The 27910-nt window shown below is 39.2% G+C and overlaps 1 protein-coding gene and 1 long non-coding RNA gene across 2 annotated transcripts; one reads left to right on the top strand and one right to left on the bottom strand.

Moving 5' to 3' along the window:
- Positions 1 to 43: 43 nt before the first annotated feature.
- On the bottom strand, positions 44 to 7153 carry LOC131949980 (SUMO-interacting motif-containing protein 1-like). Its single transcript, XM_059311956.1, has 6 exons — positions 7082 to 7153; positions 3263 to 4444; positions 3044 to 3102; positions 2410 to 2485; positions 955 to 1195; positions 44 to 808 (listed from the first exon to the last, which is right to left on the bottom strand). Exon 2 carries the CDS (start codon positions 4424 to 4426, stop codon positions 3578 to 3580), a length of 849 nt encoding a protein of 282 aa, XP_059167939.1. The 5' UTR covers positions 4427 to 4444; positions 7082 to 7153; the 3' UTR covers positions 44 to 808; positions 955 to 1195; positions 2410 to 2485; positions 3044 to 3102; positions 3263 to 3577.
- Positions 5444 to 19444, top strand: LOC131949981 (uncharacterized). Its single transcript, XR_009388266.1, has 2 exons — positions 5444 to 5641; positions 18503 to 19444. It is a non-coding gene; the product is annotated as an uncharacterized LOC131949981 (long non-coding RNA).
- Positions 19445 to 27910: the final 8466 nt, after the last annotated feature.

The raw sequence follows: 27910 nt of genomic DNA, 5'->3' as shown, positions 1-27910 counted from the left end.
ATATAAATTATCAGCTTTATTTTTGAATATAAATTATCAGCTTTATTTTGATCATGACAACAATAGCCCTGCTATTGATGAGGCACTTGCCCTTTGTATGGCCCTTAAAGAATATAACGTGTATAGAGTATGCGCATATATTTACAAACGTACACATAATACAGGCACTAAACAGTGATGGAATGATAGGTGGAATCAACGTTAATTCACTGTGAGTCATGCCAGTTAGCAGACCAGAATTTTGTCACCTGATTCTCGCAGATCGTGAGAAGCTGACACCTGCAAGCAACCGATCTACGTGCCACGGTGCATGCTGTTACCTCTGGTGTAACTCAGGTATCAGAATCACCATGGCACGGTGCCTGGTGCTACCTGAGATGGAACTCTGGTATTGAATCACAGGTCTTGAAAGCTAATCAGTTATCAAAGTCCTGCATGTTTTACTATGTTCTGGTAATGATATTTTGTAGGCTTGTGAACTTTAAGCGGCTTTTGGACAAACAGCTTTCAACAGCTTCCCTAGACAGCAAGCAGTTTTATAAAGCTGTTGTTGTGGCCATCTCAGCTTCCAGTTTTCATAGACATTTGACTTTATGTTCCGTGTAGCGGATTTTAATTTTGTTTCGTCTCTGAAGGTTTTCTGACAGTTTATATCGCAACTATATGAATATGTAGAAGGAAATAGTTCCCATACAAATAGAGCATCTGCGCATGACCGGCGCGCACCTGGAGCAATTAGTCATGTGACCACACGTGAAGCTTTGAGTCGCAACATCCAACTGGAAGCACGTTTTACATTTTTGTCTCTCTGTAAATGATACATAAATATTTAGGTATTTCAATATTGACACTATGATACACAATTCTGGTGCATCCATTGTACTTTAATATAAAAAAAACACATTTTCAGTGAACATCGAACGTGCCACAGTAAACTGTGAAATAAAATATCACCTCGACGACGGGGCCGTCTTCTTGAGAAATTAAAAACGGTGTATGGGTCAGTTGCAGGTCTGTTTAACGCTCCCCTGAGCTCAATTTGTTCTGGTCTTCTTACAGCTCCCCTGAGCTCAATTTGTTCTGATCTTCTTACAGCTCCCCTGAGCTCAATTTGCATATACAGATCCACACTGATCTCATGGTGAATGTTTTCTTCTTCACATGTGTAGTTATTTGTCTGTACAGCTTCTTCGTCCTGTTCAAATAATTCAAGATATTATTTGCACATGTTACAGAACTGATTTTTTTTAAATGCCAGATCGTAAAAACTTATTAATAAGGTATTCTAATAAAGACCATGATTTTACTGTCGTAGCAAAATTTATATAAACTTTATTATAAACCAGGGGTTCCCAACCTTTTTTTTACTCTAGAGCACATTCTAAAATATCGGTAGGGTGGCGGGCACCACCTATTTTAAATCGACAAACTCCTTCCAGGGGTGTAGCGGCCCTTCCGGTCACCCGGGGACAAAACTTTCGATTTGCACCCCCCCCCCCCTCAAACTTTCGATTTGCACCCCCTCAAATTTTCGATTTGCAACCCCCCCTCCCCCTCAAATTTTTTATTTGCACCCCCCCCCCTCAAACTTTCGATTTGCACCCCCCCCCCCCCTTCAAACTTTCTATTTCCATCCCCTTCAACCTTTCAATAATGTTTATGAAAAAAATTCTGTTTCTATCGAATAGTGAGAGGCGGGCACATACGAATCGTTCGGCGGGCGCCATGGCGCCCGCGGGCACAGGGTTGGAAACCCCTGTTATAAACGCAAAGTGTGGGTCATAAGCACACATAATTCTCTTGGAAATGAATTAGTTTACTCCTGAAAAAAAAATAGATCTGAAAACTACAAAATTTGAAGTAACACGTTTAGAAACAAGTTAATTAAAAAAGTCTAGTGACATTTATGCGCAATTTCCTTATGTTATCTAAAAATAGCTCTGACGTATAATGATTGGGTGCGTTCAAGCTTGAAGAGCGATCGGTTTGTAGGTGTTTATGTAATTTTAAAATTTGTGACCGAACGAGAGGATATTTTTGAAAACTTTCTTCGGCAATACTGTTCTAAATTATGGCAGGAATCGATTGGTACATGTTTCAAGTCGCTAAGTGGTCTGGTTGCCGAGATATGGGCCAAAAACTGCATTTTTTCGAGGTTTTTTTGGCTTTTACGGGAAATACATGAAAGAAACCCGGAATTTTTATGGCCTATGCTCATTCTCGTAACTTGCTTAACATAATTGCTTTTGGAACTAGTCATCGATATTGCTTCGTTGAGGAGGAGATACGACTTAAAGCCCGGACACACATTCATCCATCCATCCATCCATTCCCAGAAATGACGAGTTAATAAACGCAATTCTCCAGAATGGAAATTGCGCTAAAAAACTATTAGAATCGTGGCCTTACCTCAACTGTAACATGCTGATCCATGAAAGTAGTTGTGAAATCGAAGCTTCCCAAACTGCCAACCATTCCACCTGCACTGAAATGATACACGTCTTCTAGTTTGAATTTTAGGTTTGAGTTATAGTTTTATTTTTCGTCTAAGGTAGATCATATTTAAGTGAATGCATAATATAATTGTGCTTTTGGGAGGCCCTTTTGTTCGGTATATACATAATTCTAATTCCACCACTCCTTTACACATTTAAAACGTGTTACAAATTCGATGCTTAAGTTTTTTATAATTATATTAAACAGTTTCTGCGTTTGCACAGAATATGGGATTGGATAATATAGTTAAACATTTTAATTAGGCATTGATTTCTTGTATAAAGTAAAAGCCCCAAGTTTAGAAGCTATTGGTTAAGATGCGCTAAGTTAATGACTTTCTAGCTAAAACCTTATATTTGTGTTTGTTATTCTAATGAGAGGTTAAATGTATGTGTGTGTTATTCTAATGAGAGTTTAAATGTTACGTTACGTTACGTTTGCCTGTATGTGTGTGTTATTCTAATGAGAGTTTAAATGTATGTGTGTGTTATTCTAATGGGAGTTTAAATGTATGTGTGTGTTATTCTAATGGGAGTTTAAAACATACTTGTCTGTCAGGTTCTCTGTGATCACAACAGCAGCCATAGCTCCCATCTCATTGGTGGGCTGTGGATATATGTGTTTGGTACTCAACTTAAAATTGAACAAAATAATCTTTGGATTTTTATTAACTTTTGTTTTGCATATGTTATATTTACATGATTTTTTTTCTCATACGTCACAATATCACCTCAAACTGAATTAAAGTAGCATTCTGTAATGTTACCTCATTGTGTGTTTCAGGAGGTCTCGTCAAAACATTCTGCTGCAGTGGGCTGGGATGGCCAGGGATTGCTGTAGGCCAACCAGATGGCCCGTCGCTCACAGGGTTGGCTGTAGAACCACCAGTACCGTGGTGTCCAGATTGTCCACCACCCGAAGTGTTGACGACGAGCAAAGTTTGAGAACCCTCATCCATTACAGCCGCCACAGAAGCTGTGATGGAACATGGAAGTTCTGGAGCTGTAGCCCGAAGACTCGTGGACACCTGCCTGATCCACATCATGATATCCTGGTGGTGCGTCTCTTGACATGCTAGCGATCACTCGTGGTGCCTCTCCCCCTCGGCTGTCACTGAAGTTCTGGAGCTATAGCCTGACGACTCAAGGACACCCAGCTGATCTAAATCTGCTGTGGCTGACGTGCTGGAGCTATAGCCTGACGACTCAAGGACACCTAGTTGATCTAAATCTGCTGTGGCTGACGTGCTGGAGCTATAGCCTGACGACTCAAGAACACCCAGTTGATCTAAATCTGCTGTGGCTGACGTGCTGGAGCTATAGCCTGACGACTCAAGGACACCTAGTTGATCTAAATCTGCTGTGGCTGACGTGCTGGAGCTATAGCCTGACGACTCAAGGACACCCAGCTGATCTAAATCTGCTGTGGCTGACGTGCTGGAGCTATAGCCTGACGACTCAAGGACACCCAGCTGATCTAAATCTGCTGTGGCTGACGTGCTGGAGCTATAGCCTGACGACTCAAGAACACCCAGTTGATCTAAATCTGCTGTGGCTGACGTGCTGGAGCTATAGCCTGACGACTCAAGAACACCCAGTTGATCTAAATCTGCTGTGGCTGACGTGCTGGAGCTATAGCCTGACGACTCAAGGACACCTAGTTGATCTAAATCTGCTGTGGCTGACGTTCTGGAGCTATAGCCTGACGACTCAAGAACACCTGGCTGATCTAGATCTGCTGTGGCTGACGTTCTGGAGCTATAGCCTGACGACTCAAGGACACCCGGCTGATCTAAATCTGCTGTGGCTGACGTGCTGGAGCTATAGCCTGACGACTCAGGAACACCTGGCTGACCTTGATCCAGCGTCGTACCAACCTCCTCGGGTGATTCCCCTTCAGCTGTACCCCTGAGTGGGACTGAAAGCTCCATCTTTGGTAGGTTTTTCCACTAATAAAAGTAGTATCAAATATATACTTTGGTAGGTTTTTCTTCTAATAAAAGTAGTATCAAATATATACTTTGATAATCAATGATCTAAGCCAAGGGTCTTCAAACTTATCAGCCCGAGGGCCGCATTAGCTATCAAATATAAGTTCGGGGGCCAGAGTTTCTTCCAGGTATTTCTTCAAGGTGGCTGACCCCCCCCCCCCCCCTTCCCCCACCCCGAAGAACGTCTCTTAAAGGAAATGTGATGCAAAACTTGTGACATTGGGAAAGTCTTCCTTGGGCAAATACTTATAAAACCCACCCTCACTTCTTTGATCTTGTCTTTAAGGAGATCATTTGCTGGGCACATGGTCACATTTGCTTCAATGGTAATTGCATCAAAGCTACATTTTTTATTTGTTTTGAATGTTTCCTCAGCCACCTCCGACAAACTTTATTTCTGTGGACAAAACTATCTCTGCGGGACGGATGAGAGGACTTCGAGGGCCGCATCCGGCCCGAGGGCCGTAGTTTGGAGACCCCTGATCTAAGCAAAAAGATTATTACAGATTCGGGGGGCGGGGGAGGGGGGGGGGGGGCGAAGAGATGCCGGGAAGAAACTCTGGTGGCGTTTTAAACCCTCGCAACTACAGGTAACCAAAAAAAACTAATCCAGTTAAAATCGCGATTTAAATGATGTATTCGGTAGTTAAAAAGAATGAAGTTTTTCTACCTAAAATTATGATTAAACATGGGATTACATTTAAGAGAATGTAATGGATTGTTTGGCTTTCTGTATTAAATTTAAGCTTCAAAATCATGTTTTAAACATTGTTGCACCCATTTAAAAATATTTGCCAAGCTGGTGTAGGATGCAGTGTACATGGAGGCCGATTTGACACAACCGTGTCGAGCTACACACTTAGGCAGACACAGGCCGAGCTACACACTTAAGCCGAGCTGACAGACAGACCGAGCGACACACTTTGGCCGAGTTAACACATCCGGACCAAGCTGCACAACCCGCACTCAGCAGCTAGTCTAACAAGTTCTACTTTAGGCTAAATGATTTTCTATACTAGTCTCCGCCCCGTCACGTCAATACACTTGAAAACGCCATTTTGTAAATCCAGTTCTCTGTCAACGTTGTTATCAAATATGGTGTATGGATATGTTTTTGGATATGTGCATATGTGTGATGCCGTGTATGTAACACAGGTGTGTATTTTTCATCATCTAACATAACTTGTCAGCTGTCACACTAAAATTAGAACATATCGTTTGGAGCTTAACAACTGAGCTCTGAAACCGTCTTGGGTGCATAGAAGTAGCCTGGAATACCCAGCCCTGCTTTAGCCGTTGACAGTTAGCGCGCCCCACACATCATGTTCGACGTTTTGGACATACTAGATGAATCTCATCCGTCGTAGTTTGGTTTTGAATTATGTTAAAATTTCATTTTAAATCGAAAGCTTATTACAATAGTGTAGTTATGGTGACGGGAGGGGGGGGGGGGTCGGCTATAGGTCAAGTAGGCCTTGTCGACAGCACAGTAAAAATAGAACTAGCGATTGATCAGATATGACAAGACCTTGACCTACATCAGACAAATGTGTAGGTCAAATAGGATGTCTTGTAATGTGAGTTAATACAAGACATTTGTGTTTTTAAATTATTAAAACCTAAGATTTTTCTCCCCATATAATAACAAAAATACAAGGCCTAACGTTTACAGGCCCACTAATTACACAGTGTGTTCTAGCTTGATCCTATTGGTGTGTTCCTATTGGTGTGTTTCTATTGGTGTGATCCTATCGGTGTGTTCCTATTGGTGTGTTCCTATTGGTGTGTTCTAGCTTAATAGTATTAGTGTGTTCCTATTGGTGAGGCGGATTCCAGCACTCAACATTTACTGTAGCAGAAGATAGAAATCTCAAACAAACCATAAACAATTCTTAACCTTAACTATTGGACTGAGATGCTGTCCATTGATGACGTCACAGACCTAGGGGGGAGGGAGGGGGTGTCTGATTTTTGTCTAGCGAGGGTGGGGGGGGTTCAGAGAGTGTGACAGATACACTTGCACATTTCAATAGGAATGTTGTAAACAATAGTGACCAACCTCAATATAGAATCTATATTTTAGAAAGGAATCAATGCTTTAAAAACACAGAATCTGTTACTGAGGGTGGGGTGTAGGCTGAGGTGTGACGTCGTATAAAGGAGGAGATGGGAAAAAAAATGTTTACAAAGCGCGACGTCGCGTATAAATTAGCCCTTCTTCTGACAGACGAGTTAATTACGAACACTTTGTATTACAGGCCTGCCGGCCATCTCCTTAAGACAGAATGTTTTTTTTATCACTTAAATAGTGTGAATGTGAAACTCAAAACAGATCTTTTATTTAAAACTAAAATACATTAAATAATAATCTGAACTAATTTTGTAAAAGTATAATTAGCCTAAATAAATAAAAAAAAAACAACAACTGTAAGTCAGTTATCGTATTGTACAAGCCTCTTCGAAAATTATGGCTACTTCAATTACTTCATCTGTTAATAGTTCTAATATTTAGAGATTTCACTTAACATTTCAATTATAAACTAACGAAACCAAAATCGTAAATCAATACTAAAAGAGCATGTAAAATAAACATACGTGCTGGGGTCGGTTTCTTGAAGTGTGTATTATTGTAGCCAGATAACATGTAACAACACATCCGTACCGTAACCAGAATGATCTTGTCTGTCACTCGCCCGAAGTTTGGATGTCACCAAATTTTAATCGCTGATGCATGTGTACGCTTCACGCAGCTAACAAGACGTGTGAGTGGGAGGTGGTGGGGGGGGGGGGTAACTAGGCGATACCGCCTGTCCTTGCAATGCAGGGGGAGGGGGAATGCCGTTTAGGAGACGCAAAATCCGCACTAAAAAAACAAAATAACTTTTGATCGTCTAGCGGTTTTCTAAAAATAAAACAGATCAGCTAGGCTTTCTGCAGTGATTGTCCTACAACAGGGGTCTCCAAACTTTTCAGTCCGAGGGCCGCATTAAGTATCAAATTTCAGTTCGGGGGCCAGTTTCTTCCAGGCATGTCTTTGATTTTTCTGGGCAACGTTCCTCAGCCATCACCAACAAACGATTTTTCCGTGGACAAAAAGATCTCCGCGGGCCGGATAAGAGGACCTCGCGGGCCGTAGTTTGGAGACCCCTGTCCTACAATAACAAATACACACTGTTTCGTTGGGAAAAAACGTCATGAGCTAAAGTGCGACTTATTTCCCCGCTTTAAATGGTCTAATAACGGTGCCCATAACATAAATTTCTTTTTAATAGTTTTGCATTTAAGAAATTAATAGTCATATCTTCTTTAAATTTTTTATTTTTTTTATTCAAATAAGGCATATGAGAAAAAAAAAGCTATAAAAAGGAGTTTATTCAAAAATAATAAAATAAATGCAAAAAAAAAGATGTAGATGTAGATGTAGATGTAGATGTAGATGTAGATGTAGATGTAGATGTAGATGTAGATGTAGATGTAGATGTAGATGTAGATGTAGATGTAGATGTAGATGTAGATGTAGATGTAGATGTAGATGTAGATGTAGATGTAGATGTAGATGTAGATGTAGATGTAGATGTAGATGTAGATGTAGATGCAGATGCAGATGTAGATGTAGATGTAGATGTAGATGTAGATGTAGATGGTAGATGGTAGATGGTAGATGGTAGATCGTAGATTGTAGATGCAGATGCAGATGTAGATTAGATGTAGATATAGATATATAGGGGAACTTAAAAATATGTGCACGGGGGGGGGGGACTTTTTAATAGTTCATTCACTGCGTGTAAGTTGCCACAACAACAACTAAATTTTTTATAAGATACAGTTCAGTGTTCTGAAATCATTTCTAATTCAGTAATACTACTCTATAATGTAGCTCTAAACACCAGTTCTATGGTTGGTGTGGTTAACCACTTGTTCAAAACCGCGCTAATTTTTTTTTCTGCCGCCGCGTCGTAGGCTTGAAGCACTTTTTAAAGTCGATTCTCTCCGCTACAAACTACGCATGCGCAGTGCGGGGAAAATTGTCTCCCTTCATGGCAATGTTTTTAATGTAATGTACATGCGTATATTTACCCTAATGGAAACCCTATTCCTTCATAACCAGAGTTTCTTTCAGGCATCTCTTTGAGGGGGCACAGACCCCCCCCCCCGGAGAAAAAGTCTGAAAAAAACCCACTGTACCTAACCCTAATTTCTAATACTAACACTAATACATTTATGACAATCCTTAATGGTAAGCCTAAACTTAACTAGTAACCCATGAAAAAGTTCAGCAGCAGTTTTTATTTACTAAGTAAAATCAGTAAAATAGCTACACTTAACCCAAGGTTAACCCTCTGTTTTATCCCCAGTGTCTGGTTCTATTTATATCCCTAGTTCCTGGTTCAAAGTCTATCCTTAGTGCTTGATCCTAATTCTATCCCAACTGCCTGGTTTCAATTCTATCCCAACTGCCTGGTTTCAATTCTATCCCAACTGCCTGGTTTCAATTCTATCCCAACTGCCTGGTCCCAATTCTATCCCAACTGCCTGGTCCCAATTCTATCCCAAGTATCTGGTCCCAATTCTATCCCAAGTATCTGGTCCCAATTCTATCCCAAGTATCTGGTCCCAATTCTATCCCAAGTATCTGGTCCCAATTCTATCCCAAGTATCTGGTCCCAATTCTATCCCAAGTATCTGGTCCCAATTCTATCCCAAGTATCTGGTCCCAATTCTATCCCAAGTATCTGGTCCCAATTCTATCCCAAGTATCTGGTCCCAATTCTATCCCAAGTATCTGGTCCCAATTCTATCCCAAGTATCTGGTCCCAATTCTATCCCAAGTATCTGGTCCCAATTCTATCCCAAGTATCTGGTCCCAATTCTATCCCAAGTACCTGGTCCCAATTCTATCGCTGGTATCTGATCTTAAACCGGTCAAAGAGAGCTACCAATATATCTAGGTCAGCAATCCACTCTAAACAAGTTTTCTGTGCACCAGGACTTGCTGCGTGACCTCCAGTCGGCGACCTTACCTTGGTTTGTGACGCAAGCGTTATGTCGTGTTGTCAAACAAATAGTATCGATTTATATTATCTATTTATACTTGAGGGTCGATGAAGTTGTTTATCCGCCTATGGTGGGCTTACTGTTGAATAGATTGTGTCACGTGTATTAATCAGTCATATAAACTAAAATCAGAACAAGTTGGTAGTATGTAGGTCATTTTTTTTTAAAAGTAGTAGGCCTAGCGATATTTAAAAATAAAACGATTATCGAACTAGTTAAGAAAGGTTGGATTCCCCGGGTCTATTTATAGTGTAACTGTTAGATGCAATTAGGCTCTGCCTAGTGCTAGGTATTTTCTAGGGGAAAAAAACAGTAACTCTGATCTACCTTGGTTATTGCGCAACAGTAATTTGTTTTCACCGCAACTAGGTCATTTTAAAATTACTTTTTTTTAATTATAATAATAATTGTTAATTTGTGTAGTATTCTATTTAATTAACTCCTCACTTGATTGGTTCGAACTTTTATTTTACACGTTTTGTTGTTACATGCCGACTAGAGTCATCATATATTAAAGATTGTCAGCAAGTGTACGCCCCATTTATTTTAACAACTTGTATGGATAGCTCTCGCTTCTTATATCTACCCTAAATAACTCGTCTGTGATGTATGCATTCTTTGTGCTCATACAATAAAAGCGGCTTCGGTACATCATTAGTACAGTTTAAAACATTACGTTAATCACCACGTTCTCCCGTTTTAAGTAAAAATGTTTAAATATTTGTCAAGCAATAGCATTAAATAAATCTATTGAACCAAATGTTACCAACAAACTAGGCTAGGCTTGCATGTGCGCATATACAGAGAGCTGCCCAAACCAACCAGGTGGAGAGGTGTGCCTGCATCCCATTGCTCCCCACGAACCATAAAGGAAAAATTAGAAGTCTATTTTTTCTTCAAGATTATATTTAAGATTACAAACTGAATTATATCACTGAATTAACGATCATAATATAACAAAATAATTTTTTTGAGCATGCTTAAAAGATTCTTTATCTATAAGCCGTTTTAATAATTAAACACAGTTGTTCACTCAAATATCTAAATTAGGTGGTCATTAATCTCAAGTTTAAAAGGTGTGACACCGTCTCATACATAAAAGTAAAAACCTGCTTATTTACATTTTACACTGGGTATAGTATGTTTGACATTAGTTGAAAAAAATGTTTCAGTCACCTTTACTGTAAAGTTTGTTTAACTGAGTTATTTCACCGAATCGTTACTACGTGTGTGCCATGTATATACAGTTTTTACCCATAACCTACTCCTTCAGTCACTGTTACATTTGTGTATAGACCATCACTCTACAGTATTCATTACCGAGGTACCACAATTCCCCAAAATACCGTCCCTAAAAAATACCAAACAAATGTCACAATTTTACATTTGACAAAAACGTGTGTAACATTTTTGTGTAAAACTTTGGAAAGCCTTCAAGTCAGTGTATCAACCTGTCACCCAGTGTTTATAAATAACAGGAATTTGGCAGAATTAAATAATAATACATGTTCTTTAGTTATAACGAAGAAAAGAAAACGTTGATAGCATAATTCATTAAGAATATAAGATTTCGGGCGACAAACACTTTAGTACCATCAGCTAAAATTAATGTTTTTTTTTTTAATTTTAGTCAATTTAAAAGGTTGTTGTTATAAAGGTTACTATACTATTTTTTTTGTGCTTGAACATCGTTTCTTTTTTTCTTATTTTAGTCATTTTTAACACGTTTTATTAACTCAGCTTCGCGTTTGTTTGTTGTTAAAATTGACAACGAAAATTAGCCCACTTCTGATTGCTCTAGAGATCTGAAATTCGGCATGCAGGCTATTTTCGCCAAACAATTTCAGATGCAATCATAAAAACTAGCAATTAGAGACCTAAATTAGCTTAATTAAATTACGCCCCTTCTCTGTTTAAAGCGTATCGGTCGCTCAAGATTTTTAGTCCGTGTGTTTGTTGACAACCCCAGACCATCACGTGATTCGTGAGTAGATCTCCACGCCAGCTACGGTAGCTACACACCTGTGGGTGTCCATTCCATTCGTGTTGACTGCGTTGAACTGAACAAATCGTTGTGTCATGAGGATTGGATATACCGATATGCGATATTAGACTTCTGAATAAAATACTTAAAAAAAACTTTTTAAAAAACCACGTTTTTCTTGTGGACTAAAAAGAAGAAAATATATTTTTCTTCCGACCCTAGGGGATCTACCAATGACTGCTCGTAGATTTTGTGCTTCCTTGAGCTGTGCAGGTTCTTGTGATGACTGTTCATACATTTGATGACAAAAAACGTGGGTCGGGCAGATTTATGATTAAAGCGAAAAGTACACAACACACGAATTTTGGAAATTTGATGGTGAACGTTTTTTGACATCAAATGTATGAAATTTATTTTCTACTTTTTAGTCCACAAGAAAAACGTGGTTTTTTAAAAAGTTTTTTAAAAGTATTTTATTAAAAGGTTGTTGTTGTAAAGGTTACTATACTCATTTTTTATGCTTGAACATTCGGAACAAAATGGCTTTATATGAATTTTGCAGGTAAAATAAAAAAAAAAAACACAAATTCGTCTTTTTATCAAAATTGTAACATATTCTTAACAGAGCCCAGTGGCGGAACTACAGTGCCGCCAGACCCCGCAATGCGGGGGGGGGGGGGGGGCACGCCGTTTAGGGGTCCCACAGCCGCTAATAATCATTATTTTATAGTTAAAATTATTTTTCTTGCATTTTTGACCTGATGGTTGTTTTGAAAAAAGAATACTGTAGCTGCGGTTGGAGTATCCTTATTCTATAGACACCATCCCACACTCTTGTATATTCTTTTTCCTACAATCAAACACACGCTGTTGTCGGCAAAATTCTTTTGAAAAAAATCAATTGCGCGAGAGGCCGATATTAAGACGGCTTTTTGGGACCATCCCAAATTTGGTACTGATGGATAAAAGCACATCGGTGCTTTGTTGTCCCTTTTAAGTTAGCCTTACAAGAAGCGAATAGATAGCACTCCATTAAACAACAAAGCTGGCTCGAATCGGTGGTTGTATTGACAAAGTAGCGCTCCAACAACTAATATCCAAAAAAAAGTGCCGACATTGTTTACTTTTTAATAACCACTGTTCTAGAAAAAGAGGCAAACGTCTCAAATAAATACACGAATGAGAGTGGGTTTTATATATATATATATATATATATATATATATATATATATATATATATATATTAGTATCGTCACTGGCACCTTGATAGTGGTTTTGTAAATAATAAACAGATAACAGATCTAATACAGTAGTGATATTATATAGTAGCTAAGACATGCTACTGCATAAAAAATAAAATTAATAAACTGGGAGTGATCTCCCCTAAACTTTCTCGAATATTCTTATATAAAACAACAGGGGATGGGAACTCGGGCTATAGACATGATTTGTAACCCATTTTAAATACTTAAAGTTTTAAAAATAGAATAAAATCTCGTAGACAAAAGAATTGCACACTAAGTGAACGCAAAATAAAAAGTGCATAATAGTGCGCAATATTATTAGTACTTTAAAAATTTACATTAGTTTTTTTGAGAAATCGGAAGTAGCGTAAATTACTACTTCCGGTCAATGGAAATTACTCAAAATTTAACAGAAGGTAAAGAATTAGATCTTTTACTTACATATGAAATTTCATTTATCTATCTGAAAAAGTACTCAAGTTATAGGCCTTTGAAAAATTCAAAGAAGAAAAAATACCACTTCCGGTTATCGGAAATCGCTCAAAAGTTGATACGGATCTACGATTTTGATAAGATACTTATATATAAAATTTCATCAACCTAGCTGTAACGGTACTCAAGTTATCGTGTTTACACACGTACAGACAGACAGACACACAGACATACGGACAGAATTGCAAAGCCCAGTTTTTCAGACTGGATTACGCATAAAACCTCTTAATTTTGATAAATCTGGATTGATAATTTTAGCCCGATTAAAATAAGTCTATACTTCGGATGTGATGAAGGACTGAGGTGTAATACGGTGAAAATTGTTAAAATTTCAAGTGATTTTTGTGCACGATTACAATACTTTCTCTATACTTCGTATATACGAGAAAGTAAAAATATACACATGAGCTGTAGTATGAAAGATAGGCAAACGTTCAAACCACTTCCATAAATTATTTCCCTTTTTCAAATGGTCAAATAGGGGTGCTCATAATAATAAATGAAATGAAGTTAAAATTAATAATATAAATACCAAAAAACATAATAATAAACATAACACGAGACACCATTACTTATACAAAGCTTCATGATTTATATACTTTTGACCGACTTAAGGAATAGAAGAATTAAGGCAAACATAAATGAAAACAGAGATTTTCAAAACAGACCAATGCACTCACAAACATGACATGTTGTTGTAATTAGATTTAATTGAATTTTTTTTTCAAAACCCGATCAGGCCAGAAATGAGTATCCTATGTTCGTATTGTGTGTTTATATATATATATATATATATATATATATATATATATATATATATATATATATATAGGTTATTGTTACGGGTCAGTTGTAGGTTAGACTAGAATAGGATAGAATGATCTAGAATTAGAGGAGAGTGAGTGTGTGAGTTGAGTTTACCCTAGAATATTGTTAACCCCGGTGTGTTTGTGTATTGTTATCCCAAGGTCGAATGCGGTATAAAAGCTGGAGTGAATGGTTGTCAGGGGTTAGTTGGTAGTGTTTAGGTCGAGGGCTATTCTGTAATGTGATAAGTGAGACAGAATAAACGTATTGAACGTTAACACGGGTCGTTCTTGAATTCGAATCTAACCCAGACGTAACAGCTATATATAGGGGGGGCCTATATATACATATATGGGGGGGGGGCCTAAAAAACTTTTTGCTGGGTGGCCCATTTTTTCTAGTTCCGCCACTGACAGAGCCCCTAGTTAACAGTAGACCATCTAACACTTGACAGAATCTATTATTTAAAGTTGCACATCCGGTCCATTGTTCGCCCTTGACAGAACCCCATTTACATTTACCCCAATCCTCCCCCGCACACGTGCTATGCAATCGTAAATCGAGAATGTTCTGATCAATTCAGGTCAGCTTGTAATAGCTCGTTATCTAAATATGTCTGCTCTATTTACTATTTATAGTTCACACCAAAACGAGGCTGTTTCTTACACTGACTGTGAACCATGAAGATCTAGCAGCTTTGACGATTTACCCTTGTGACGTCAATTGTTTACCAAAAGTGAACAAAGTTGAAATCCCCGCAGACTTATTGATCCACAACGTCTGTCTAATGCAGTCGTCTGAACTTAACCACTGTGATCTCACAGCATATCCAGGCATCTGCGCCACGCAATAAACTAACCTGCTTTGTCGTCACAGATCTATGAGCTGGACAAAAGCGGAGCTCTTTTTTGTCAATCCAGTACTTTTGATTGGTGCTTATCTCACGGTGTTGGTCAATCCCGCGGTCAAGAACGATAATATCTCTGTATGTTGTATGTTGTATGTTGTATTTTGTATGTTGTATGTTGTATGTTGTATGTTGTATGTTGTATGTTGTATGTTGTATGTTGTATGCTGTATGTTGTATGGTGTATGGTGTATGGTGTATGGTGTATGGTGTATGTTGTATGTTGCATGTTGCATGTTGCATGTTGTATATTGGTGTATGGTGTATGGTGTATGGTGTATGGTGTATCTTGTAGCCTGTAGCCTTTAGCATGTAGCTTGTAGCTTGTAGCTATATATATATATATATATATATATATATATATATATATATATATATATATATATATATATATATCATGTTGAAACCGGCCCCACCCATCCCATAACCTTGACCCGCGCCATTGATCTCAACCGTTTGTTATCACGTGTTACTCTGTTCTCGTGATGTCATATGCTAATTTCAGGCTCAGCAACAATATCGAATGTAAACAAACACATCTCTCGGCCTTCGGATACTTGTCGGTGACCTTTCAACTCTGGGATGGGCTAATACCACCACATATTTGCGAAATGATTCATTCTTGTCTGTGGTTTGTGTGGTTCATTCTTGTGTGTGGTTTGTGTGGTTCATTCTTGTGTGTGGTTTGTGTGGTTCATTCTTGTCTGTGGTTTGTGTGGTTCATTCTTGTCTGTGGTTTGTGTGGTTCATTCTTGTCTGTGGTTTGTGTGGTTCATTCTTGTTTGTGGTTTGTGTGGTTCATTCTTGTCTGTGGTTTGTGCGGTTGATTCTTGTCTGTGGTTTGTGTGGTTCATTCTTGTTTGTGGTTTGTGCGGTTGATTCTTGTCTGTGGTTTGTGTGGTTCATTCTTGTTTGTGGTTTGTGTGGTTCATTCTTGTCTGTGGTTTGTGTGGTTCATTCTTGTTTGTGGTTTGTGCGGTTGATTCTTGTCTGTGGTTTGTGTGGTTAACCACTTGTTATTTTCTAGCCCCTTAATATTTGTATCCGCCTCATAGAACATCGATCCTGCCCTGCCTTTCCGCAACGGCTGTTGGTACGGAATTTGGCATTGATCATTTTTATGTAAAGGCTAGAAGAAAGCGTTCGGAAAGTTTGACAGGCATTATAGTCAGCTCTAAATTAAGAACGAGGCTGTAAACGGATGTATCTGAACAAGCGATTAAAAAAAATAACCGGAACAACAGTTATTTGCGCTTCGTAAATAGTTTTCTGTATGTTTATGTTATAAAATATGTTATGGTAACAAGTCTTGAATTAGCTGAAATATTCAGTGTTTAATGATGATTAGTGATGTTTTCCTCAAATCGGTCACGTGATCGGTCATTTGGTTCTGACGTCACGTTCTAGCTTCGTGCGTCTAAATCTTGGGAACTAAATGACACATGCACCTACGCTTGCTCCTTTCAGGAAATTTGAATAACAGCCATGAACTGGGCGGATCCTTTGTTGATTCGGTTCATTAAACTTCTTGGTAATGCCTGGCTCTGTGACGGGCAAACACATAAGTGGACTGATAAAACACAGGAAACTGTTGAACAAAGCTAATTGACATCCATCAATGACAATTAGCGAAGGCTTCACACTCAGTTGACCTAAAAAGCTGAATGATAAAGCTGACTGATAAAAAAAAAAACAACAACTCGTGAATGAACAACAAAGACGGCTGACACAAAAACAAAATAACTGACTCACAGAGTTTCTTCCAGGCATCTCTTCGGGGGGGGGGGGGCGAAACCCCCCCCCCCCCGAAATGAAATTTTTTTACCGCCTCCCCCCGAACGAAATGAAATTTATATAATTTATATAGAAAATGTATACTTTTAACAGTGTCCGCCCCCCCCCCCCCCGAAGAAAGGGATACACACACTACATTCTAAAATTACAATTTAATATACAAGTAACAATGCGTTATACTGGGTGAAATATTTTATGTTCATCAAACGTCCCCCCCCTCTCTTCACCTCTGTTGCTATGTAACACTGACGTCACCACTTTCCGTGGTTAACCCTGTTTATTTGTTCCACATCAGCTTGTCTGCTAGAAGTCCAACCCCAACCCCAACCGCCCCTTACACCATTAGAGAAGGCAAAAAAAAACTAGTGCTATTTTTTTCCGTGAAAAAAAATAAACTGGGGATTCCCCAAATATTACTAATATCAAAGGGGGATTTTCAATCATAATTTAATTTAGCAGCTTAATTTTTTTTTCTGTAGCTGTGGTCATCTAGATTGCCGGCTAGTTCTTCATTCCAGTTCTAAACACCTCATACTTAAACACCTTATACTTAAACAACCTCACATACATTAAATTCCCCAACCAAATATTCACCTCTCTACCCTTTTCTTCCCCACCCCTATTCACAATTTAGCACCCCTACCTTCATCACCCCTATTTACAATTCGCCACCCCTACCTCCAACACCCCCACCATTGTCGCTCTACCATTGTTTAACTAGCCGCTACCCCTAACCCTAAGCCATAGATCAATCTGCTACTGACCCACGTGACTGTACAGCCACTCACACCCCGCCACACGCACGCTACACAACAACTGGGTCATAATGACCTCATTATAACCCTGAGGTTAACCCTCTAAGGCCACGTGTGTTGAATAAAAAAAGTGTCAGAGGTCACAACACATCAACACGGAGCTGAGGTGTTGTGGTGTTTGTTTGTTAGATATCCAAAGATTTGAATGGAAATATTTACAGTACCCACGAGTGTAGCCCGTGAGTTAAACGGAATGTGTGCTGGGGGAGGGGATGGTTGGGTGGAATTACAGTGTGCCATTGAGTTTAATAGAGTGGATCGATAGCCGAACATTTAAAAATAAAATGTTGACATGTAACATACTCCCAGGGGGAGACGGTGGGCAGGAGGCTTTCATACAAGTTTTTTTTTGACCTCATCAGACAATAAAGAAAGTTTCATTCATGCATTTTTTTAGTTTTCGGTGGGGGGGGGGGGGGAGACTTAAAATGTATTAAAATGTGTTTGTGTGTGTGTGAGGGGGGGGGGGGGAGCAGTAACGGACATTCCGGTAATTTTGTTCATAAGTAGGTCAATTGTTGAAAGGTAGTAGCTGCAACCAATCAGAATTTTTTTTTCTTTTATTAATAGTGTATTGATTCTCCTAGTCTATTTTTATTTTAAAGGGTTTCTAATAGTGATGTCGAACTCGGGGTGATTAAATTATTTAAAAAAAGAATGTGCACTGTTAAGTTAATGAGCATTTACACTTCTTGTGCTTAGTTAATTACCACTTACACTTGTTTTAAGTTAATAACAACTTACATTTGTGTTAAATTAATCACCACTTAACTGTTGTATTACATGAACATAAGAAAATCACATGTATTAGAAACAAAACATAACCCCTGAGTTTATATTGGCCCTATTTACATTCTCAAATTATTCTTAGTAGAATGTATACTGTTTATAAACTAACTCTGGCTTGTTACTTTTCAGGCACCGAATTTCTCATGCAATGCACCGAAAAACTTTCAAGAGATTTGCTGTGGATGACAGAACCTGCCTCCAACTTCAACATTTCACAGGAGGTGATGGGATGTGGGTGACACAACCTGCATCCAACTTCTACATTTCACAGGAGGTGATGGGATGTGGGTGACACAACCTGCATCCAACTTCTACATTTCACAGGAGGTGATGGGTTGTGGATGACAGAACCTGCATCCAACTTCTACATTTCACAGAAGGTGATGGGATGTAGATGACAGAACCTGCATCCAACTTTACCATTTCACAGGAGGTGATGGGATGTGGATGACACAACCTGCCTCCAACTTCACCATTTCACAGGAGGTGATGGGGTGTGGGTAACATAACCTGCATCCAACTTCAACATTTCACAGGAGGTGATGGGTTGTGGATGACAGAACCTGCATCTAACTTCACCATTTCACAGGAGGTGATGGGATGTGGATGATACAACCTGCATCCAACGGCAAGATAAATACTATTAAATAGTCGTAGTAATGATAAGTTGATAACTGAAGGCGGACCAGATTGCCTTAATGCTAGCCCATGCAAATCCACAGTGTTTTAATGCTAGCCCATTCAAATCCACAGTGTTTTAATGCTAGCCCATGCAGATCCACAGTGTTTTAAAGCTGTTCCATGTTGCACAAAAAGTCTGTTACAGAAACCTGTAGGGAACACATGTAGTCTCTAAGACACGAGAAAACACTGGACTAATGTCCTGAGCTGGAATAAGTTCACTGACCACATATTCTTTGGGTCTTTAACTCACTAGTCTACACAGAAAAGGTAATAGTGAAGTATTCTATATGTTTATTCAAATTTGTTTAATGTTACATCAACACACTTTGCTAAATTGTCATCATTTTTAATCTAAATTTAACATAAATAAAAGTAGTTGTTCCTAAATCACAGTTTACTTAAATTCTTAACTTTCTGTTGTGTGGTAAAAATGAATGGCACGACTCATAAAAAAAACAAACAACAACAACAACTTGAAATAATGTTACAATCCAACGGTTAATTCAATAATGACTCGATACATGTATAAAAACAGTAGCTGTACAGAACCATACACCCCAATACAGGATCATAGACTGATATGGTTTACCACGGGTATGTTTAGAGAACAGTACACCCCAATACAGGATCATAGACTTATATGGTTTACCACGGGTATGTTTAGAGAACAGTACACCCCAATACAGGATCATAGACTTATATGGTTTACCACGGGTATGTTTAGAGAACAGTACACCCCAATACAGGATCATAGACTTATATGGTTTACCACGGGTATGTTTAGAGAACAGTACACCCCAATACAGGATCAGAGACTGATATGGTTTACCACGGGTATGTTTAGAGAACAGTACACCCCAATACAGGATCATAGACTGATATGGTTTACCACGGGTATGTTTAGAGAACAGTACACCCCAATACAGGATCATAGACTTATATGGTTTACCACGGGTATGTTTAGAGAACAGTACACCCCAATACAGGATCATAGACTGATATGGTTTACCACGGGTATGTTTAGAGAACAGTACACCCCAATACAGGATCATAGACTGATATGGTTTACCACGGGTATGTTTAGAGAACAGTACACCCCAATACAGGATCAGAGACTGATATGGTTTACCACGGGTATGTTTAGAGAACAGTACACCCCAATACAGGATCATAGACTGATATGGTTTACCACGGGTATGTTTAGAGAACAGTACACCCCAATACAGGATCATAGACTGATATGGTTTACCACGGGTATGTTTAGAGAACAGTACACCCGAATACAGGATCATAGACTTATATGGTTTACCACGGGTATGTTTAGAGAACAGTACACCCCAATACAGGATCATAGACTTATATGGTTTACCACGGGTATGTTTAGAGAACAGTACACCCCAATACAGGATCATAGACTTATATGGTTTACCACGGGTATGTTTAGAGAACAGTACACCCCAATACAGGATCATAGACTTATATGGTTTACCACGGGTATGTTTAGAGAACAGTACACCCATACAGGATTAGAGACTGATATTGTTTACACGGTAGTAGTATATTAGGTCGCTTTTGGAGCGTATTTGGGTGGCGCAAAGGTTATATAGCAAAATACTCACCCAGCCTGGGACAATGACATATAGCAAAATACTCCCTAGGGTGGCGCAAAGACATATAGTAAAATACTCCACCAACTGGTGGTGGCGCAGGGTGGGGGTGGGGGTGGTGGGGGAGAGGGGGAGTGGTGATGGGGGTGGAGAAGAGTGGGGTGGTGGGGGAGAGGGGGAGTGGTGGTGGTGGTGACCTGGGGGTGGGGGTGGTGGTGGATGTACAAAGACATATAGTAAAATTCTCCACCACCTGGTAGAGGGTGGTGGAGCAGTGGGGGTGGGGGGTGGAGAAGAGTGGGGGAGAGGGGGAGTAGTGGTGACCTGGGGGTGGTGGTGGTGGCGCAGCAAGGGGTTTGTTTATTTGATTTCTTTGTATGTATGTTTAATAGTAAACGGAGAGGGGTGGTTGAGGGGAGGGGTGAGTAATGATGGGTTTGAGGGTAGGGGTGTGCTAGTTGTACTTTGTGAATAACATCCATTAACCAGACATGTAACACCTGTTACGTATCGACCGCCCGCGAAGTTTTCAGGGCTGTGCGTTTTGATTATTTGTTTACTTTTTTTAATTGTTTAATTTGTTTGTTTAAATTTTATAGTTGTTTATTTATTTTGTTTTGTAATTTTTATTGACGAGTTACGTAATTGGATTATTTGTTTGATTTTAATTAATTTGATTTTAATTACTTTGTTTATATTGTGTAATTTTTATTAACGAGTTACATAATTTGATTTTTATTTTTTTTTTTAATTTTTAAATTTTTTATTTAATTTTAGTTTAATTATTATTATTATTAACGAGTTACGTAATTTGATTTTAATTTTTTGAATTTTTAAATTTTTAAATTTTATTTCTTTGATTTTAATTACTTTGTTTAATTTATTTATTTGATATATTTCTTTTCTTTGTTGTTTAATTTGTTGGTTTGTTTATTTGGTTGTATGTATGTTTTAAATAAAAGACTAACACTAGCGTGGACTTTGTATAGGGACCATTCAGCAACACAACGAACGGTTACCGAAAATAGAACATTCATTTAATCACATCTGTTACTTAGCGATCCACGATCCTTTGTTTTTGACACGCGCTCCCCGTTTTTTTAATGGGAATGTATTGATCGCACCAACGGGCCATCACACCTAATTAATTTGGTCACGCCTCGTGGGTTTATGTGTTGTTCACTAAAGCGAACACAGCAGGGGGTATGATAATTAATTGAAAGAGCTAAGTGTCTCTCCGCGAAGCCAGCGTTAAGTGTGGGAACACCTGTTACCACGTTAATCGATTTTTCCCCGCTCGGTTACTAGAGTGGGAAGCCATCACGTAACAGCTGGTGCTGTAATTACCCTGAGTAAGGACATTGGTTGTAACTATTCGCTTATAGCGAGGGTCAGCGAAAACAAAATATATTTAAGGGTTGGAATTTTCTTTCAACCACCGTTAAGTCAGGTTTGAGACGAAACAAAGTCTCGGTAGGTTCGTGTTTTTTAATTGGCGACAGGGCGACTTGGTGCGTTGGTACGTGAGGTATGCGGGGTAGACATGTTTTTTTACAAGTCTGGAAAAGTATGACCGTTCCGATTTTCTTTTGATCTGACCACCATTTGACCACACTGAGCCAGATAAATTTAACAAATGTTCAATACATAGTCGCTTATAGTAACATGGGTGAGGGGTGTAAGCAGGCGGGTGGTGGTAAGGTGGTGGTGGTAAGGTGGTGGTAAGGTGGTGGTAAGGTGGTGGTAAGGTGGTGGTGGTAAGGTGGTGGTAAGGTGGTGGTAAGGTGGTGGTAAGGTGGTGGTAAGGTGGTGGTAAGGTGGTGGTAAGGTGGTGGTAAGGTGGTGGTGGTGGTAAGGTGGTGGTAAGGTGGTGGTAAGGTGGTGGTAAGGTGGTGGTAAGGTGGTGCTAAATTTGTTTGGAGTAAAGGATATATAGTAAAAGATTCCACCACCTAAGTGAGGTGGATTTTAATTTTAATTTTTTTATTTTATTTTTTTCATCATCTGTTAACTTTAAGGTTCTATAACTCTATATATTTTAATACGTTTTTTTTTTTATTCAAATGAGTTTACTCCCCCTAACGTAAGTACATGTAAAGAGGGATTTCCTATAGATCTGTAATGAATTAGGCCTTTTTGACTATGACTTGTTGCCCAGGTGTTGACATGATACACTTTTTTGAGATACATGTACACACACACACATACACACGTACACACACACACACACACATACACACACACACACACACACATACGCGCGCGCGCGCGAAATTCATACTAGGTCGATAAAGGCGGAGAGAACTTATAGGTATACATTATCATGGTGACAACAAAAGCGATCCTTATTTTATTTACATGAAAGCGTGTTTTCCAAAAAGTGTCGCCATGCCGTTGTCATTTTCGCAGCGGGGTTTATTTTAAGTGCACCTCGTGCACGTTTGTTTACATTTTAAAAGACGTAGAGGTACGGTCTGTTTATCAAGCGGGTGTTTAGGGACGGGGGTGAGGGCGGCGAACAAAGTTGTCGATGTAGGTAGGGTGCAAGAGATATTCAACGAGGAGTGGCGTCTACAAGTTACATAGCCCAGTCTGTTGGAGTAGTGTCTAGGGGTTGTGATATTAGTTGAATAAATATTTGTCTTTAGGATTGTCTTACAGCCTTTGTCTCTTAAATGGAATAGAATGGGTAGTGTTACGGTCTGTGTATCTAGCGGTTGGTATTGAGGTTAGGGATGGGAGAAGGGGAAAAGAGTTGTGGACAAAGGGAAGGGGAAGGGCGAATAGTGATAAAAATAACTCACCCAGCCCCTTAATCAATAAAAATTATTGATTTGTACTTTAGAATGATTATATTGAATGATATGTATGCTAATGTCATATGATATTTAGTTTTTACGTCATTATTTTGGTGAAATTTAAATGTAGACATTTTAAACTGTGTGTTATTTGACACGACGTACTATAACGTTGTTGATTTTTAAAACTTGAAGTTTATAATCTTAAGCAAATTTTTACTAAGGTGATCAAAAATTAAGATGACAATGTAAGATATAGAAAAACAAAATACATTGAGTGGTAAAAATAAAAAAATTGTTATTAGACGTAATGAATTATGTATAAGTAAACTTTCTTAAAAATTAAAGAAGTTCAAGTCAAAAAGAAGTTTGATGAAAACTGTAATACTAAAGCGAACATGGAAAGGTAATCTGCTGCAAGACTAAGATATATATTCGTCTTCCTTCTAGGTTCATTGCTTTTTTTGGTTGAGGTTAAACATCGCCATGTTTTCAAATATCGCGATGGACGTCACGTTCTCTCCCCTCTTACCTAGTAATCGCTTCCTCTACCTATTGTTTACAACACGCTTACAAAGAAAAAATATCCCACCCCTCTACTTGAGACATAAAATACAAAAGTGTATTGTGCCTTGTCGTCACAGGAAACAAAAACGGTGGCGTCTAATGTTGTTAACCCTTGTCTTCCTAAATTATTTTTTAACTTGTTAAAGAAATTGAATGTTTAGTTAAGGATTCTGACGCGAGTTTTTTCACAAGGGACGCTACTCGTGGCTGTAAACAAGGCTGTTCTAATTTTAGAACAGTTGTCTTTCCTCTCGTTTCTCTATTAGGGAAGACATGTGGGGAAGACACGCGACACGTCTTTTAAAATGTAAACAAACGTGCACGAGGTGCACTTAAAATAAACCCCGCTGCGAAAATGACAACGGCATGGCGACACTTTTTGGAAAACACGCTTTCATGTAAATAAAATAAGGATCGCTTTTGTTGTCACCATGATAATGTATACCTATAAGTTCTCTCCGCCTTTATCGACCTAGTATGAATTTCGCGCGCGCGCGCGTATGTGTGTGTGTGTGTGTATGTGTGTGTGTGTGTGTGTGTGTGTGTACGTGTGTATGTGTGTGTGTGTGTACATGTATCTCAAAAAAGTGTATCATGTCAACACCTGGGCAACAAGTCATAGTCAAAAAGGCCTAATTCATTACAGATCTATAGGAAATCCCTCTTTACATGTACTTACGTTAGGGGGAGTAAACTCATTTGAATAAAAAAAAAACGTATTAAAATATATAGAGTTATAGAACCTTAAAGTTAACAGATGATGAAAAAAATAAAATAAAAAAATTAAAATTAAAATCCACCTCACTTAGGTGGTGGAATCTTTTACTATATATCCTTTACTCCAAACAAATTTAGCACCACCTTACCACCACCTTACCACCACCTTACCACCACCTTACCACCACCACCACCTTACCACCACCTTACCACCACCTTACCACCACCTTACCACCACCTTACCACCACCTTACCACCACCTTACCACCACCTTACCACCACCTTACCACCACCTTACCACCACCTTACCACCACCTTACCACCACCTTACCACCACCACCTTACCACCACCTTACCACCACCTTACCACCACCTTACCACCACCTTACCACTACCACCTTACCACCACCACCTTACCACCACCCGCCTGCTTACACCCCTCACCCATGTTACTATAAGCGACTATGTATTGAACATTTGTTAAATTTATCTGGCTCAGTGTGGTCAAATGGTGGTCAGATCAAAAGAAAATCGGAACGGTCATACAAAAACGTAATTACTTTTCCAGACTTGTAAAAAAACATGTCTACCCCGCATACCTCACGTACCAACGCACCAAGTCGCCCTGTCGCCAATTAAAAAACACGAACCTACCGAGACTTTGTTTCGTCTCAAACCTGACTTAACGGTGGTTGAAAGAAAATTCCAACCCTTAAATATATTTTGTTTTCGCTGACCCTCGCTATAAGCGAATAGTTACAACCAATGTCCTTACTCAGGGTAATTACAGCACCAGCTGTTACGTGATGGCTTCCCACTCTAGTAACCGAGCGGGGAAAAATCGATTAACGTGGTAACAGGTGTTCCCACACTTAACGCTGGCTTCGCGGAGAGACACTTAGCTCTTTCAATTAATTATCATACCCCCTGCTGTGTTCGCTTTAGTGAACAACACATAAACCCACGAGGCGTGACCAAATTAATTAGGTGTGATGGCCCGTTGGTGCGATCAATACATTCCCATTAAAAAAACGGGGAGCGCGTGTCAAAAACAAAGGATCGTGGATCGCTAAGTAACAGATGTGATTAAATGAATGTTCTATTTTCGGTAACCGTTCGTTGTGTTGCTGAATGGTCCCTATACAAAGTCCACGCTAGTGTTAGTCTTTTATTTAAAACATACATACAACCAAATAAACAAACCAACAAATTAAACAACAAAGAAAAGAAATATATCAAATAAATAAATTAAACAAAGTAATTAAAATCAAAGAAATAAAATTTAAAAATTTAAAAATTCAAAAAATTAAAATCAAATTACGTAACTCGTTAATAATAATAATAATTAAAGTAAAATTAAATAAAAAATTTAAAAATTAAAAAAAAATAAAAATCAAATTATGTAACTCGTTAATAAAAATTACACAATATAAACAAAGTAATTAAAATCAAATTAATTAAAATCAAACAAATAATCCAATTACGTAACTCGTCAATAAAAATTACAAAACAAAATAAATAAACAACTATAAAATTTAAACAAACAAATTAAACAATTAAAAAAAGTAAACAAATAATCAAAACGCACAGCCCTGAAAACTTCGCGGGCGGTCGATACGTAACAGGTGTTACATGTCTGGTTAATGGATGTTATTCACAAAGTACAACTAGCACACCCCTACCCTCAAACCCATCATTACTCACCCCTCCCCTCAACCACCCCTCTCCGTTTACTATTAAACATACATACAAAGAAATCAAATAAACAAACCCCTTGCTGCGCCACCACCACCACCCCCAGGTCACCACTACTCCCCCTCTCCCCCACTCTTCTCCACCCCCCACCCCCACTGCTCCACCACCCTCTACCAGGTGGTGGAGAATTTTACTATATGTCTTTGTACATCCACCACCACCCCCACCCCCAGGTCACCACCACCACCACTCCCCCTCTCCCCACCACCCCACTCTTCTCCACCCCCATCACCACTCCCCCTCTCCCCCACCACCCCCACCCTGCGCCACCACCAGTTGGTGGAGTATTTTACTATATGTCTTTGCGCCACCCTAGGGAGTATTTTGCTATATGTCTTTGCGCCACCCTAGGGAGTATTTTGCTATATGTCATTGTCCCAGGCTGGGTGAGTATTTTGCTATATAACCTTTGCGCCACCCAAATACGCTCCAAAAGCGACCTAATATACTACTCACGGTATGTTTAGCACCAGGGTTTCTTTCAAACATTGTTCCACGGAAAGGGAGGGGGGGGGGGGGGGTAAATATAACGATTACGTTACATATTGCCTCTCCTGCTCCGCCCTCTCTCCTGGAGAAATATTCGAAAGAAACACTGGTTAGCAAGGATATGTCTAGCACGGGTCCTGATTAACTGTACTACCTGTACAATCATTTCCTGCATCTTGTGCTACTACGGTGTTACAGTAACGGATAAACACTGTAACACATATATGTTAAAGCAAGGCAGTTTATAGAACATATACATGAGGCTTCATACACATAACTTAACTGCTTTACTAACGTGTGCGAACACATCAAGCAGCGGGCATGCTGACATAACAGTTGTGTTTCACTAATCCAAACCAGAGTCTACTAGAAATGAGTGCAATACATCTAACATGTGCTTTACACTATGTTGTGTGATATGTGCAGTTACTCATGTGTACTAAGCAGATAGACTGACTGACGAATAACCATGTGCTCGTCAGCACTGGCTCTAAGATACCCAAACATTGTCGTATGCTACAATGTTTGGGCTGACGTATTCGTTTGTCAGGCTATCTGCCTGCGTGAGCTTTCCATGACTGGTATACACAATGTAATCATTGGGCTGACACACTGGGTTAGGGAACACACTATCGATTGGGCTGACACACTGGGGTTGGGCTTACATAGACGGTTTGGCTGACATAGAGGGTTGGGCTAACAGGGGGTTTGGCTGACATTGAGGGTCGGGTTGACATAGAGGGTTGGGTTGACATAGAGGGTTGGGTTGACATAGAGGGTTGGACTAACACGCTAAAAATAGATTACACCAGGCAAATGCAATGCTGCAAGCTGCAGTGACCCATATACATCTTTCTTTACTGTCGCCGTATGGCGTGCTAGATGATGAGGTCAATGACCCCAGGATCTGCGTGCACGTC

This window comes from Physella acuta, unplaced genomic scaffold (assembly GCF_028476545.2).
Source record: "Physella acuta isolate Inbredline_101_S28 unplaced genomic scaffold, ASM2847654v3 ptg000724l, whole genome shotgun sequence".
Classification (NCBI taxonomy): Eukaryota; Metazoa; Mollusca; class Gastropoda; family Physidae; genus Physella; species Physella acuta.
The sequence above is the reverse complement of the archived record's forward strand: the minus strand, read 5'-3'. Positions and strand labels throughout refer to the sequence as shown.